The sequence below is a fragment of the Lachancea thermotolerans genome, assembly GCF_000142805.1.
Source record: "Lachancea thermotolerans CBS 6340 chromosome H complete sequence".
NCBI classification, from domain to species: domain Eukaryota; kingdom Fungi; phylum Ascomycota; class Saccharomycetes; order Saccharomycetales; family Saccharomycetaceae; genus Lachancea; species Lachancea thermotolerans.
Genome location: NC_013084.1, coordinates 529021 through 543941, shown reverse-complemented (window position 1 = coordinate 543941; position 14921 = coordinate 529021). Strand labels below are relative to the sequence as shown.

General features: G+C 45.4%; 7 protein-coding genes and 1 non-coding gene across 8 annotated transcripts; 6 read left to right on the top strand and 2 right to left on the bottom strand.

The window, feature by feature from the left end:
- Window positions 1-105: 105 nt before the first annotated feature.
- COQ8 (protein kinase COQ8) lies at window positions 106-1890 on the top strand (the record flags this gene model as incomplete). Its single annotated transcript, XM_002556102.1, has 2 exons — window positions 106-477; window positions 550-1890. The coding sequence occupies 2 exons, from the start codon at window positions 106-108 to the stop codon at window positions 1888-1890; spliced, it is 1713 nt and encodes a 570-aa protein (XP_002556148.1).
- A 1586-nt stretch (window positions 1891-3476) lies between these two features.
- On the top strand, window positions 3477-5201 carry CDC20 (ubiquitin-protein transferase activating protein CDC20; the record flags this gene model as incomplete). The annotated part of the gene is made up of 1 exon (XM_002556101.1): window positions 3477-5201. The coding sequence occupies one exon, from the start codon at window positions 3477-3479 to the stop codon at window positions 5199-5201; it is 1725 nt and encodes a 574-aa protein (XP_002556147.1).
- A 533-nt stretch (window positions 5202-5734) lies between these two features.
- Window positions 5735-5849, bottom strand: SNR20. Its single transcript, XR_002432221.1, has one exon. It is a non-coding gene; the product is annotated as a U2 RNA (small nuclear RNA).
- Window positions 5850-6249: 400 nt separating this feature from the next.
- SNF4 (AMP-activated serine/threonine-protein kinase regulatory subunit SNF4) lies at window positions 6250-7212 on the top strand (the record flags this gene model as incomplete). The annotated part of the gene is made up of 1 exon (XM_002556100.1): window positions 6250-7212. The coding sequence occupies one exon, from the start codon at window positions 6250-6252 to the stop codon at window positions 7210-7212; it is 963 nt and encodes a 320-aa protein (XP_002556146.1).
- A 453-nt stretch (window positions 7213-7665) lies between these two features.
- On the top strand, window positions 7666-9849 carry KLTH0H06094g (uncharacterized protein; the record flags this gene model as incomplete). The annotated part of the gene is made up of 1 exon (XM_002556099.1): window positions 7666-9849. One exon carries the CDS (start codon window positions 7666-7668, stop codon window positions 9847-9849), a length of 2184 nt encoding a protein of 727 aa, XP_002556145.1.
- Window positions 9850-9854: 5 nt separating this feature from the next.
- SWC5 (Swc5p) lies at window positions 9855-10757 on the bottom strand (the record flags this gene model as incomplete). The annotated part of the gene is made up of 1 exon (XM_002556098.1): window positions 9855-10757. The coding sequence occupies one exon, from the start codon at window positions 10755-10757 to the stop codon at window positions 9855-9857; it is 903 nt and encodes a 300-aa protein (XP_002556144.1).
- Window positions 10758-11309: 552 nt separating this feature from the next.
- Window positions 11310-12488, top strand: PBP2 (telomere maintenance protein PBP2; the record flags this gene model as incomplete). The annotated part of the gene is made up of 1 exon (XM_002556097.1): window positions 11310-12488. One exon carries the CDS (start codon window positions 11310-11312, stop codon window positions 12486-12488), a length of 1179 nt encoding a protein of 392 aa, XP_002556143.1.
- A 202-nt stretch (window positions 12489-12690) lies between these two features.
- SLD3 (Sld3p) lies at window positions 12691-14907 on the top strand (the record flags this gene model as incomplete). The annotated part of the gene is made up of 1 exon (XM_002556096.1): window positions 12691-14907. One exon carries the CDS (start codon window positions 12691-12693, stop codon window positions 14905-14907), a length of 2217 nt encoding a protein of 738 aa, XP_002556142.1.
- Between the last annotated feature and the right edge of the window lie 14 nt (window positions 14908-14921).

Sequence of the window (14921 nt, the reverse complement as noted above, 5' to 3'; positions counted from 1 at the left end):
TAGCTCGTACAGAGCATCAAGGAGAGTTCATGAACCTTGCCTTTCAATCGAACTCAATTGGCGGTATCTAGTGCGATCTTTCAATAAAACAGGCCCTAACCTCAAATGAGTTCTCGGAAAGCGCTATACCATGCGTTTTGCGTAGCATCGTCTTTCAAAGAACTCGCTAAAGGGAGCCTTTCGATAAGCAAAGAGTCGCTGCGTTCTTGGTTTGAAACTTCGTCGCTAACTAGGCCAGCTCTCTCGAACTACCAATGGTTCTACGACAAAGAGTGGGAAAAGGCTAGAAAATTATCTGAAAGGGTTAGATCCGATTATGAGAAGTCCGAGCACGCTACAAAACACGGCACCCGCACCAAAGCATCAGGCCCCAAAAAGACTGTCAGACATTATTCAACCCGCGCCAAGCAGTCTTCGCATCAGCTTCAATCCAGGCAGTCCGAAAAGACTGATGCCGCTGTACAGAATACTCAGGAAGTATGTTGAAGTTCTTTGTACTTGTGATTAAATGTTCGGCTAATTTACTAATCTATGACTTCTTCTCTACAGACTAGCGAAGACACGCCCCGAAAATTGCAAAGTTCGAGCATTCCGTCATCGCGGATCTCGAGACTCTTCCATTACGGCTCTCTGGCCGCTGGTGTTGGGTTTTCAGCCGCAACTGATGGCTTGAGTCAAGCAGTTCGTGGTCAGTCTCCTAATTTCAAGTCGCTCTTACTATCGGATGCTAACATTGAGCGAATAGTCAAAAAGTTTTCGAAGATGCGCGGTGCAGCTCTCAAGATCGGCCAGATGATGTCATTTCAGGACGAAAGTGTGCTACCTAAAGAACTCTATATTGTTCTTTCTAGGGTTCAAAATGGAGCCAACTATATGCCTCAAAGGCAGCTGGACAGATTGATGACTCGCGAGCTAGGGAAAGGTTGGAAGGATAAATTCGCCCACTTCGATTTGGTTCCCATGGCAGCTGCATCGATCGGCCAGGTGCATGACGCAGTGCTGCCTTCTGGCGAAGAAGTTGTGGTCAAGGTACAGTATCCAGGTGTTAAAGATTCGATTGATTCCGACTTGAACAACGTTCTTATGTTTTTGACTGCCTCGCGACTATTGCCTCGCGGGCTGTTTTTAGACAAAACCGTAGCAAACGCAAGGACAGAGCTGAGATGGGAATGTGACTACAAGAGAGAAGCAGCCGCGCTTCAAAAATTCGAGCAACTACTAAAAAACGAACCTGACCTTGTTACTCCGCGTGTATATGAAGACCTTACCACAGACAGCATAATCACGATGAGCAAGATGCACGGCAAAGAAATTATGAAACTACCCTTAACGGTATCTCAGGAAACGAGGAACTTTATTTCAGAGACGATCATGCGGCTTTGTTTGAGGGAGATCGCTGAGTTCCAGTTCATGCAAACTGATCCTAACTGGGCGAACTTTCTGTACAATGGTTCAACACAAAAGCTTGAGCTTCTGGACTTTGGCGCCTCACGAAACTTTCCTGAAGAGTTTATCTACAAATATCGCCGCATGTTGACCGCTGGTACACAGAGAGATCGCGAAAAAGTGGCTCATTTTTCTAAGGAGCTTGGTTACCTAACAGGGCTTGAGTCTAAAGCAATGGTTGACGCGCACGTAGATTCTGTCATGGTGCTGGCAGAGCCTTTCTGCGGCGACACTGAATCATATTTTGATTTTTCTGAGCAAACTGTAACAGACAGGATAAGAGGAAACATTGGCTTGATGCTTAAGGAAAGACTTTGCCCGCCCCCGGAAGAAACTTACTCGTTACATAGAAAATTCAGTGGCGTGTTCTTGCTGTGCGCCAGAATGAGAGCTCAGGTCCCTATGGCGAAACTATTTCAGGAACACTTCGCTCTTTATGAGTAATCAGAGTATCTGTTCCTTGCCTTGGCTGTATATAGCAGATTATGATGCGAGTGAGGGAGGCGTGGTAAAAGAAACCCAATAAGCTCCAAACGTTTTACTAAGGCCTTCTAGAAGCATTCATATCAGTTTTATGTTTTCATAAATTTTTCTCGCATTCGAGTTGTCAGATGTTCTCCCTGATGAAGTAAATAATTTTAATAAAACCTAAGAGAAGATTATCAGATTGATTTGGTTACAATAGCCTCCGTTTGAGTATAAACTACTAATAACTACTGGTTGTTTGGCTATTCCTTGTCCGAACCCGGGAACCCGCACCTCTGTAATAGTCTTTTCCTCAAACATATTAGTGTTGATATCGTACATAGTGTCATCAACATCGGCGGCTATTCTTTAGAATTGAGGAAATTGCACAAACACTTATCCCACGGCATGCAAGAGTAACGACTTTACATTATTCCTCTGCTTTATACGAAATTTGATCGACCAAGTTTCTCAACAATTTGGTTATTCTCGCTGTCCTAATTAGAGGTTTTCGGTAAGAAACTCTTCTTTTTAATAAAAGTACATGCCAACCGTGTGGGGCAGACAATCTAACGGGTTGATTGTGCTTGAAACAAAAAAGGCGGGAATGAAATAGCGAACCGGCTTCTTGGCTAAACGGCCCTTTGAGTTACAAATTGGTACAGAAGAAATCTTTCCGAATTTAGCTTCAAAGCCCGCGATGAATACTGCGCAACCAGCCTTCAACAAGTATTTTGGCTTTTGCGTTGCGTTTTTTAACAAAGTGTGATTTGACTTAGCCGCTGAATGGCTCTTGTTCTATGAAACTGCGTATGCGGAGGTTGCGCAGAGTTTGCGCAAAACTCCCCGCAGAATTGACTGAAAGCATCAACTTCTTTCACGAGATAAGCCGTAGAAATCACACTAGCTATTCAACAGACGCAAACGGCATCTTCATCGAGCTCAATCATAGGGACGGATTATAAAACCAATGCAAGATTTCCTAAAATCAGCCCCGCTCACAGTGCCGCGGTGCTTCCCCCTCCATGAGTACCAGGGTTTGAAAGTAGCTTAAAGTCGAAGATTTAAGAGCAATTAGTATCATGGCATCAGTTGCAGGTGATGATCTCGTACTAATCCTGACTTGCACCACGGAATACCATTTTACCCCTTACAGGACTGCAAAAATCTGCAGTTCTCGCCTTCAAGTGCTAAAAAAAGCCTTGACGCACCTTTTACGTTGAAACAAATGTCTTTATTCTTGGACAATCAGTACTTTGAGGCCAAAATGGCCTTAAAAGTCCCATGCACTGGGAACGCTCGCTATAGATCGAAGATGATGCAATGAAGTTGGTACTCAGATATTGTGTCACGCGACCAGAAATAAAATCTGGCCACTGGAACGGGAAAAAGGTAAACATCAACCGTCAAAACTTTGAGTAGAGCACACAGATGGCGAGAACCGACCGAAAGATAGACTTTGCGATCACATCGCGCTGAGCTAGAAGTTGGAGCGTTTTTCCTGGAGTCGAGCTTGAACCATCTGGCCAGGAATTGACCTTTCAAAATCCAGTCGAGGCTCTAGGATGGCAGATAACCGCAGAAACAAGCTCGATTTCGCTAATAATGCTAGCAAGTCTGTGCTGTCGCTCACATCGCCAGCGAAGTTGAACGTTGTGTCATCCGACTGGTCAAAAATGACTTCAAAGAGACCATCGGGCAAGATCTCTAAACGCCAGGCGTCAAGCGGCGGTACTCTTTCTAATGTCACAAACATTCCCACAAACTCAAAGAGCTCAGGTTCTCGACCTACGCTGCAATACGTGCCGCCTTTGTTGAGGAGATCTTCGTCCCTCTACAAGGAGGACCTAGAGAGCGGAGAAAGAAAGACCATTAAATCCCAAGACTCAGAAGAGGGGTTTTTAAACACAGATCGGTTTATTCCATTACGCAAGGAGAATTCGTTTTCCCACTCCAAAATCGATCCAATGAACCTCGAGGAAGAGGTCCCACCACCAAACGCGTCGCCTTCGACACATCTAAAGGCTCAAACCAAGCGCGTATTCAAGCAAAATGTGGCGGAAGCCTGCGGCCTTGAGATGAATCAGCGGATATTGCAGTATCTACCGAAACCTCCTGCAGCATCCCACAGAAAACAAACGTATTCAATGGGGAGCCGATCGCATTACTCTTACTCCGCTGTCCAAAATCCGGGCTCAAGCCAAGAGTTGGCGAAACTCCGCAAGATTAACTCGAATCCCGAAAGGATCCTCGACGCTCCGGGGTTTCAAGATGATTTTTATCTAAATCTAGTAAGCTGGTCGAACAAGAATGTTCTGGCAATTGCTCTTGATTCGGCTTTATATTTGTGGAACGGATCCTCAGGCGATGTCTCATTGCTTGTCGACTTTGAACAGCCCGGCTCTATAACCAGCGTTACCTGGTCCGACGATGACTGCCACATTTCAATCGGTAAACTGGAGGGAAACACTGAAATCTGGGACATTGAAACGATGTCGCATGTGCGAACCATGAGATCAGGGCTTGGAGTTCGCATTGGCTCACAATCTTGGCTGGAAACCCTCATTGCCACAGGTGCCAAAAGTGGTGAAATCCATATTAATGACGTCCGAATTAAAAATCACATAGTCTCTACTTGGGAAGAGCACAGAGGTGAAGTATGTGGCATAAGCTATCGTCCTGATGGGCTACAAGTGGCATCGGGAAGTAATGACAATACTGTGGTGATCTGGGATACTAGAACGTCGCTCCCTCAGCATATCAAAAGACAGCATACGGCCGCCGTAAAAGCGCTAGCCTGGAGTCCTGACATCAACAATTTGTTAGCCACCGGCGGTGGCCAAACAGACAAGCATATTCACTTCTGGAATACAACAACCGGCGCACGCACCGGAAGCATCAACACGGGATCGCAAGTCAGTTCCCTACATTGGGGGCAGAGCTACAACGCAAACACTATCCAGCGTGAAATAGTTGCAACAGGTGGTAATCCGGAAAACGCGGTATCCGTCTACAACTACGATACAAAGTTCAAAGTAGCCGAAATAGTGCACGCGCACGAGGCGCGTATCTGCTCAAGCCAGCTCTCTCCCGACGGCACAGTGCTGGCAACTGTGGGAGGGGACGAGAACCTCAAGTTCTACAAGGTTTTCGAGCCCAGGAGAAAACGCCCTCAAGGCGTATGCGATGGGGAAAGCCTCCTTGGCCTTCTAAACGTCGGGGAAGCATGTGATGATGACCCCACGCGGTCTCCAAACCGCAGGAAAACCTCCGAGTTTTTGATCAGATAAGCACGTCAGCGCAAGCTTTTGCCGCGATTGACAAACACTACATAACCGAAACCCAAAATATAAAAAAACTGCATTATCTCACCGTGGGAGCCGGAATCCGCCCAACAACTGAACAACAGCATCCCTGCTAATGGGATACTCAACACACAGTGCCCATCAAGTGCATAACCTCACAATGTAATCAAAACCTCTACAGGGGCCAGGTGGACTCACCTGGAACAACCGTAGGGGTTTTTTTTAAAAAAAAGGCGAGAGAGGACTAAGCGAGAGGCGCACGCAACCGTTAATATAGTGCAATAGCCACAGCACCTCTGAGAAGCTCATGCTCTGATGAACCTTTATAACGGAAAAAGAGCTTGCGATACACAGCAAGCCGAGAAGCACCGCACAAAACCGGGAGATGAGCAAGCCCATCATATTAAAGCACCGAGGCGCGACCAGTCCCGTGGCGACGCTCAAGGCTTGACCGCGTAAAAGACCCCCTTCCCTTGGAACTTCAAAGCTCAAGCGACCCTCCTCTCTCTTTTGACGTTCCAAAAATATGATTTGTAACATATTAAACATCCTCATTGAGGACATTCCAGTTGTTACACTGAAAAGAACAGATACTACACTTGATCTAAGCCAAAAGGCAAAGAGATTTGATTTTTTAAGAAAGAGAAAGGTGCGTAAAATAAAAGAGCGAAAAACTAAAGTTACTTGCCTTTTATACTTTTAGATTAATGTTACCCGGATTTGTTCAACATATAAATCGACATATTAATATGTCACGTGACCAGAAACGTGTTCAGGTGGGACTGCAGTCTGCGCGACGACACGGCGTTGCGATTGCTTCCAAAGTTGTCACCTTAACTTCCCAAAATCAAGAGGATCCAAAATCATAAACATCACCATATACGAAGGCGTGTTGCGTGTGAGGTCGACCAATTAAGGAACTTCCCCGGAGCCCTTCATTTACTGCCCTCAAGGACAGCGCAATAGGTAGCACGCGTAGATTGAAGGCCGGTTACCAAAGAAATTGAGTGCAGAGCACATAAATCCCCACACTATGTCCATGGCCGCGACCGACTCCGTGTTAATCGAGCAACAACTCGCTGTACAGTCCATTAGACGATTCCTCAAGTCAAAGACGTCTTACGACGTCCTTCCAGTCTCCTACAGATTGATTGTAATGGACACGTCGCTGCTAGTCAAAAAATCGCTTAACATTCTGCTGCAGAACAACATTGTGTCTGCGCCGCTTTGGGACTCCAACACCTCAAAGTTTGCGGGTCTACTAACGTCGTCAGATTTTATCAACGTCATCCAGTACTACTTCTCGAATCCAGACAAATTTGAGCTTGTGGACAAGTTACAGTTGGATGGGCTCAAAGACATCGAGCGCGCTATTGGAGTTAGACCGCTGGACACCGGTTCTATTCATCCCTTTAAGCCTCTTTACGACGCGTGCTGTAAAATGATCGAGTCGCGGAGCCGCAGGATCCCACTGATTGACCAGGACGAAGAGACGCATCGCGAAATTGTCGTCAGTGTTCTGACGCAGTACCGGATCCTGAAATTTGTCGCATTAAACTGCAGAGAAACGCGGCACTTAAGAAGGCCCATTGGCGAACTCGGTATCATCACTGAGGGCAAATTGCTGAGCTGCAATATGCACACGCCCGTCATTGACGTGATCCAGCTGCTCACTCAGGGCGGCGTATCTAGCGTCCCCATTGTCGACGAGCAAGGTCATCTGGTAAATGTTTACGAAGCTGTTGATGTGCTCGGGCTCATCAAAGGAGGCATGTACAACGACCTCTCCCTTAGCGTAGGTGAGGCGCTAATGAGAAGGCCTGACGACTTTGAAGGCGTGTATACTTGCACTAAGAACGATAAACTTTTCACCATCATGGACACGATTAGGAAATCCAGGGTACATCGTTTCTTCGTCGTCGACGAGCAGGGCCTTCTAACGGGCGTCCTGACGCTAAGTGACATACTAAAATACATACTCTTTGAGGAGAACTAATGAACATCGTACACCCTTAAAGCATACAAGATGCTTCTGCATATGAGGCGAAGCGAGGTGCATTTTATCGTCCGTGCTTTAAAGTTTAAGGCTGGGGACCAACTTTGACCTAGCTCGCTGTGTAACTACTATACTTGCGTTTCTTGTATATTCCGCCGTTATTTAGTCGTTCATGGCTTTACTATTTTTGATAAGCATTATTAATAAAATCATCAGCGACAAAGCAACTGATAAAATTCATTAAAACAAGTTGCCAACAATAAGTCTAAGACCCACTTCTCATCAGACGACATACGTGAACTGTGTGAAGGTAAGGTCTTCGTACTGATACTGCTTGTTTGTTCAGGATTGTGCTGAATCGTCTCTTTGCTTAAAGAATTCGATTAAGTCATCAAAGCTTTGCAGGGAAGGTTTTCGTCAAGTTCACTAGGCTAGCCATCTTGCTCCCATCTAATGAGCGAAGTGCCTTTCGAGCATAAAGCTCTCACGCGGCAAGTATCTCTACGAGCCACTATCGCAGGTCTGGCGATTGGCTCCCTAGTTTTAATATCGAATTTTCAGTTCGGACTCCAGACAGGATGGGTTTCCATGATGTCACTGCCATCGGCTTTGCTGGCCTGCGCAATTTTCAAGCAGGTTGTGCCGCTGTTCTATCCCAATGCAGCAGTATTTACGGACGTCGAAAACGTGTATGTGCAGTCGCTAGCAGTGGCTGTGGGCACTGGTCCCCTAGCTTACGGGTTCGTTGGAGTCATACCGGCTATCGAGAACTTTTTGACGGCCGAGGAATCAGGATATACTAGGGAACTAGGACAGCGGTTTTCGTTCCAACAACTGCTTCTCTGGTCGTTGGCCCTTGCATTTTTTGGCATATTTTTTGCCGTACCCTTAAGAAAGCAAGTTATTGTCCGAGAAAAGCTTCCATTTCCGAGCGGCAGTGCTACTGCAACCCTAATAGCTGTTTTAAATGGATCTGAGATTCTGCAGGAAATTTCGCCAAAAGAATTAGAGGAAATGAGAGCTCGTAGGCTCCGCGAATATAGCGATGTCCTTGCCAACGATGAGCAAACTCCACTAGTGGAGGAACGAGTGGGTAATAGTGCTGTCGAGGAATCTGAGGAAAGCAACGGGGGCTCATCAAGAACTTGTCTGGATTTCGGCTGCCCTGCATATGAGGCAACGCCAGAGCCAGCACCCACCGCGCATTGCGGCTCATACGAACGCAACATCTCCATCTTGTCAAAGACATTTCTGGTATCGTCCTCGTACACAATACTATCATATTTTCTACCATTTATGAAAGCTATTCCAGTTTTTGGGCAACACCTCTCCAAGACTTATCTTTGGAATCTGCAGCCCTCTCCTGCTTATATAGGTCAGGGAATCATAATGGGGCTTCCCACTGTGAGCTACATGGTTTTCGGATGTGTGCTGGGCTGGGCTGTGCTCGCTCCCCTGGCACGTCACAAAAAATGGGTTGATCCCAAGGCAGATATCAACGATTGGGAAAATGGCGTACAAGGCTGGATTTTATGGTCTTCTCTTGCTGTAATGGTAGTGGATTCGGTTGTGGGCTTTATTGTGTTCACCACTAAATCACTAGTACAGTTTTGTCTTCGCAATGACAAAAGGCATTTGCTAGAGTCAATGATCGACGATTCTGTTCAATCCATGCTGCTTGAAGAAGAAAGAATAATAAATAAAGGGAACGGCGCGGGACGCAGGCGGGTGAGCACCGTTAAACTAGTAAGGACGGATATGGATCATGAAGTTGATCATCGCCAACTTGTAAAATTCACAACAGTTGTTAGCGGACTTGTCGTGTCTTCAATCATTTGTATTGTTTGCACACTTTACCTGTTCGGCACTGAGATTGTGCCCTTGTCATCAGTTATCATTGCACTTTTCGTGGCCCTATTTCTGTCCATATTAGCGGTCCGAGCTTTGGGTGAGACCGACCTCAACCCCGTTAGCGGTATCGGCAAGCTGTCACAACTAATATTCACCATACTGATGCCTCATAAGAAAGGGGCTATTCTTTTGAACCTGGTGGCAGGCGGTATTGCCGAAGCAGGCGCACAACAAGCAGGCGATTTAATGCAGGATTTGAAGACAGGTCATCTTCTCGGAGCTTCGCCTAAAGCCCAATTTTTTGCTCAATTGATAGGTGCTTCTTGGTCTATCGTCTTTTCAAGCGTCATGCACATTTTTTACAACAGGATCTACGAGATCCCAAGCAGTCAATTCAGGGTTCCAACTGCTGTAATATGGATTGACTGCGCCCGCTTAGTGACCGGAAAGGGTCTTCCCGACAAAGCGCTGGAATGCACTATCATATTGGGAAGCATATTTGCCATCTTATCTCTAATTAAAAACCTTTATCGCGATCGCGGTCACAAATGGCTATTATGGATACCATCCGGAGTTGCAGTGGGTGTGGGTATTTATAATGCGCCAAGCTTCACCTTGGCTAGGTTTATCGGGGGCTGCACGGCACAATACTGGCTTCGTACTCATGGCAGTGATAGTAGTGCGAAGACTTGCATGATAGTTTTCAGTTCAGGACTTGTTTTAGGGGAGGGAATCTGCAGTATTTTCAACATGATTTTTACCAGTTATAACGTACCACATTTATAAAGACCTTATGTATCCGAAATTCGCTGTTGCAATTGTATTTTCCTCATTTCTCTGTATTTGTCGTCCTTAAAGGTTTCAACACGATTCAAGAAGTCCTGTTTCGCCAAGTAACCATCTTTATTGTGCAATATAAGTTCTTCATTGAGGTTTTCTTTGTCGACGTATGTTGCCCAATCAAGTTTTGACTTTTCAAGCGTAGTCAATTTTGGTTTTAAGGCACCGGCAATGATTTGCTCCAAAATCGCAGGCCTCTTTAAGGGGCGCCTCAGCTTAAGGCCCTGATCATTTACTGCAGATTTAGTTTTTGTTGAAGGATCTGGGTTCTTGGTGAACTTTGTGCTTTGGAGGAATTCTTGCGCTTCTGCACTCGACTTAGGTACCCATTTTTTCTCATGCATGACTTCGCCAGCGAATTCGTATTTACGGTCAATGAGAATCAGTTCTTCGGTCAAACCTTCACCCAATGAATCTTTGGTTTGGCTCATAATAGATGTGCTTTTATGAAGCCTTTTGGTGCTTTCCTGCTGAAGCTCATCCCAAACTGACTTTGCCTCTTGCGATATACCTTCTTGCTTGATATGCTCGTATTTCTGGCGGCGCGCAAGCTCATCTTCGAGTTCTCTAGCACGTCTAGTCCTGACTAAACCACCTTGTCCACTTTCAATGTTAGAGTAATCTGGATTGGTTTCTTCGTAGTTTTTGTCATCATCACCAGTGTCCCCATCAGCATCATTATCGCTTTCGTTTGGCTGCGCGCCTTCCTCCTTCGAGGGATCAAAGTCTAAGTCCTCTTCTTCATTATAATCCTCTTCGTCATTAAAGAGTACGCCTTTCGTGTCCTGAACCTCCTCATTATCTTTGCTCATCGCTGTTGAACGTAATAGTTTTTGAGAAAGATAATTTGGCATTGTTAGTGAAATATATCCATTTTCTGTCCTTCGCTACAATAATTAAGAGAAAGATAACAATAAGTTGAGAGTGCCTGAGAAGACACCTTTCGTACTCCTCAAGTTGTGATACTACTTAACGATTATCCGACCTCTTATTGGAGTTTTGTTGGTGTTAACTGGTGTAGCTTCATGATTATTGTTCGTCCCATAGGGTGCGCACATAGTTCTACTTTAATGCCATCAGCTCGGAAGGCCGATCTCTTGACTGTAAAAATCCCTGTTTCTATTCAACGGGGCGTTTGGAGAGATGTGTTCAGGTACCAAAGCTTGATCTTGCCAATTTTCGCGTGTAAATCTGGCGAACTAGCCTCAGTTACATGCGTCAGGATGCTGTAGCAGCTGATGCCAGCCCTTAGCTGCCTTTCCAGTCTAAATCCTGTGCTCTACGATTATCTTGTATTGGACTCTTGACAATTCTAAAGATTTGGAATTAATAGACAAATCATGTTTGAAATACTTCAAAACAATAATTGATAAGTTTGCACACAGGGGTTATCTTCCAGCGAGGAAATGGGCACTTCTGAAAAGAATGAAGAGCTCCCCAACTCTCCAAATGTGCTAAAGCGCAAAAAAGAGGACTGCCAAGAAGAACTGCTTGAAGCTGAGATAAAAAGGGTCGCTTTGGATGACACCGAGGAAACCAATGATCCTGGCAATGAAATTAACAAAGACTACATCCATCTCAGGATGCTCTGTCTGGTAAAACAGGCGTCGATGATTGTGGGCCCCGGAGGCGAAAAGATATCAAGAATGAAGGAAGAAACTAATACGAGAATCAATGTTTCTGATAACATAAGAGGGGTTCCCGAGCGAGTCATCTTTATCAGAGGCCGATGCGAGGACGTGGCAAAGGTGTTCGGAATGGTCGTACGGGCCATAAATGGGGAGACGGATGGCGAATCTAGCGAACAGTCTGCAACCTTAACCCTCAATATTCTCATACCGCACCATATGATGGGATGTGTGATAGGGCGACAAGGCTCCCGGCTGCGAGAGATAGAAGAGCTGAGCGCTGCGAAGCTTATGGCGGGCCCACAAACGTTGCCCATGTCAAATGATCGAATTTTGTGCGTATCTGGAGTTGCAGACGCCATCCACATCGCAACATATTACGTCGGTCAAACAATACTGAATCACAAGGCCACGTTTGCGAGCAAAAAGTGCATATTTTATCTTCCCAGTCTTCTACACTCTGTTCTAGTGAATAGCTATGGTGTGAGCCTTCAGCACCAACAGCAGCACCAATACAGGCCGGGGGAGAATGGAAAAAAGAGACTTCATCGTTATTCTGCAAGCCCCGACTTCGGGTACGCATACCCAGGCGTTCCTAGCGCACCGCACATGGCTGTTCACAACGTGCGCGTGGCTGACACGCTCGCCGCCGCGACTATACCTCCCGCTCTAGCCCCTCAGCTAAGTCTTATACAGCAAGAAGTTTACATTGACGACAACTATGTGGGTAATGTGATTGGAAAGGGCGGGAAGCATATTAATTCGATCAAAGAAACAACCGGGTGCTCAATCCAGATTGACGATCATGTCGAAGGCTGCAGCGAACGCAAGATTTTGATCAGAGGAACTCCAATAGGAAGCCAAACTGCTATACTTCTGATCAATAATAAAATTGAAATGGACAGGAGAAACAAACAGAGTATAGGAGATAAACTAGAAAACCCGTTAAGCTCTTAGTTAGCTATGTGCCCGTAATATGGGCTTTTCATTAGTATGTGTCCTTAGCCGATTTCTGGTTACGACGTTTAAAAAGACATAACTTGATTGTAACGTTTCAATCTATTTAATCAATTCATTGGGAAGAATAGCTTTCTCACTACCGAAGACAGAAAAGTCATCGAGCGCCATCTTCACAAGCTCCTTATGGTTCTGGCTTTTCATGAGCGTTAATGGAGCGGATGAAGAATATGTCGGAGGTAGAGATTCTACTAAAAACCAGAAACCAAACGAGTTGACATTTCAAGGCAATGAAAAACAAAGTATAAAGTACATTGGAGCATGCAGTGAAGTCCCAATTTCGTGGCTAGATCACTCACAAGAACCTGTGTTACTTGTCGAGACAGATCTTAGGAAAGAATTTTTGTACATTCTCGAGCAGAGCAGTGACCACGAGAAGCATGTGTTTGAGCTTTGCGAAAGCGGCTACACGAAGACATTCGTCTTTGAAAGATACTTCAACAAGTCTTGGGTTCGCTGGCATCTCGGTACCATTGATCCATCCTCTTTAAAACTTAAGCAAAGTGACAATTGTTCCCAATCAAAGCGCCCGCCGCCTAAGTCTCGCATGGCAAATACAAAAAAATGGGTGGAAACAAACCTCTTAAATCTGTTAGAACTTTGGAAAGAGGAGCGTGTTCTGGTTCCTGGAAGTGAAGAGGTAAAAACAACCGCATTTTTAGAAATGAAGCCTCCGTTGCCGGTTTCCGGTGAGGGCAAGCTAACTGGCTCTGTTCAACACAAACATCCAACAATTGACCCCGGAACATATCTTCGCAGAAAATATTATGAAGCTCTATTTACTTTCAGAATCCCACTTGCGTACTTTGCGAAGTCAAACTTGGTTAGAGCGAGAAATATGAGCAATACCAGCACAAACGAGGTTATCTCCTACCAAATGCACCTTGCAGACTTGCTATTAGAAATTCACGATTTCGACCAAAGACACGATAATGGTGGAAAAGGGATCTTAACCTACGAATTGAGTCCTGACGATATATCCGACATTCGTGATAGTTCCTTGGGACGTTTCGAGGACTTGAAGAAGCGATACTCGTCGCAGTGCTTGGGGGACCTACGGCTCTTAATTAAAGTTCGTGAGATAAAGCTTCAAATGATGTTGCTTCTTGAACTTATAGCCATTAATCAAATGGATATAAAGCTGAAAGATTTTGAGGAAAAGTATAAAACAAAGCTCAAGAAGCGCGCTAAGCGCGTGGCCAGGAAAAACATGTCCTCAAGAACTGCTCTAAAAAGAGGAAAAGCAGAATTTGCAAATCCTTCTCTTGATTTCTGCGAAAAACTAGACATTTATGCAGACAAGCTGTGCATTATCGATACAATGTTATTATCGAGTGTGCCGCCTCAAAAGGACTCACAGGTTGAAAGTTCGAGTAGCGCATCCTTAGTCACAAAAATATCGGAATACAAAAAGAATTTGACGAATTCTGGCAAAGAAAGTTCAACGATAGGGTTCATGACATATGTGTTAATACCTTACTTTACCAGAAAAACACCTCACGCAGTTAAGTTTATTTCGAGGAAATTCAAGGGCCTGCGCTTAAATAACAGCACAAGGCCTGAAAAGCCGAACACATTGGGACTTGTATCCTCTTTAAATGATCCTTCAAACGAACGAGCAACCGTCGAAATACCGAGCTCTCCACCATCAGAAGATAGCTCTAAAACTGCTTCTGTTTGCACTAATATCACCTCCCCTCCTATGCAGCAGCCACCGAAGGCTTTCAAGCGAGTTTCATTTCCCAACAGGCCTTTGCCGTCCAACATACGAAGCAAGTCGCAGCTTAGCGAGTTTTTGGAGCTAGAATCTGGGCTATCGAAGAAATTAACATCCGCAACGCGCGCTAACTCTGATCTTCTGCTTGACAAGTTACAAAAGCGTCAAATGCCTGCTACTGAGTTCTCTTTACACAATACAAATTCACTAACAAGGGAAAGCTCTTTCATGCAGAAACAGGTCCAGAGCACCAGGAATTCATCTAGCGTCATGTTCCAACGTGTTGGGAAACGCCTGAAAGAACAAAAAAGAGCATCTTTGGAAACTGCAAATTACCTAAATGTGCAAGTGGAGGCAACGCCTCATGGCAAGAAAAGTGATAGTAATGCTTTGCCGAAGTTCGATTCCGCTATCATAGAGTCGCCCCTGGCGACCACTGAGAAGCCCTCGCATCCAAGTGGAGTGCCAGTAAAGGCTGGCGCTCCACTCCGCACTCCATCTCGGCAGTTTGGTTCGCCAACAGGGGACGTACAAGTTCCAGCGAGTGGTGCTAAGGAGCTCGCCAATACAACAGATGTGATAGCATCCCCACAAATTGTAAAAACTCGGCGCGTAAGGCGCCGCTTGTTTGCTCCTGATTAATTTGTGTATAACCT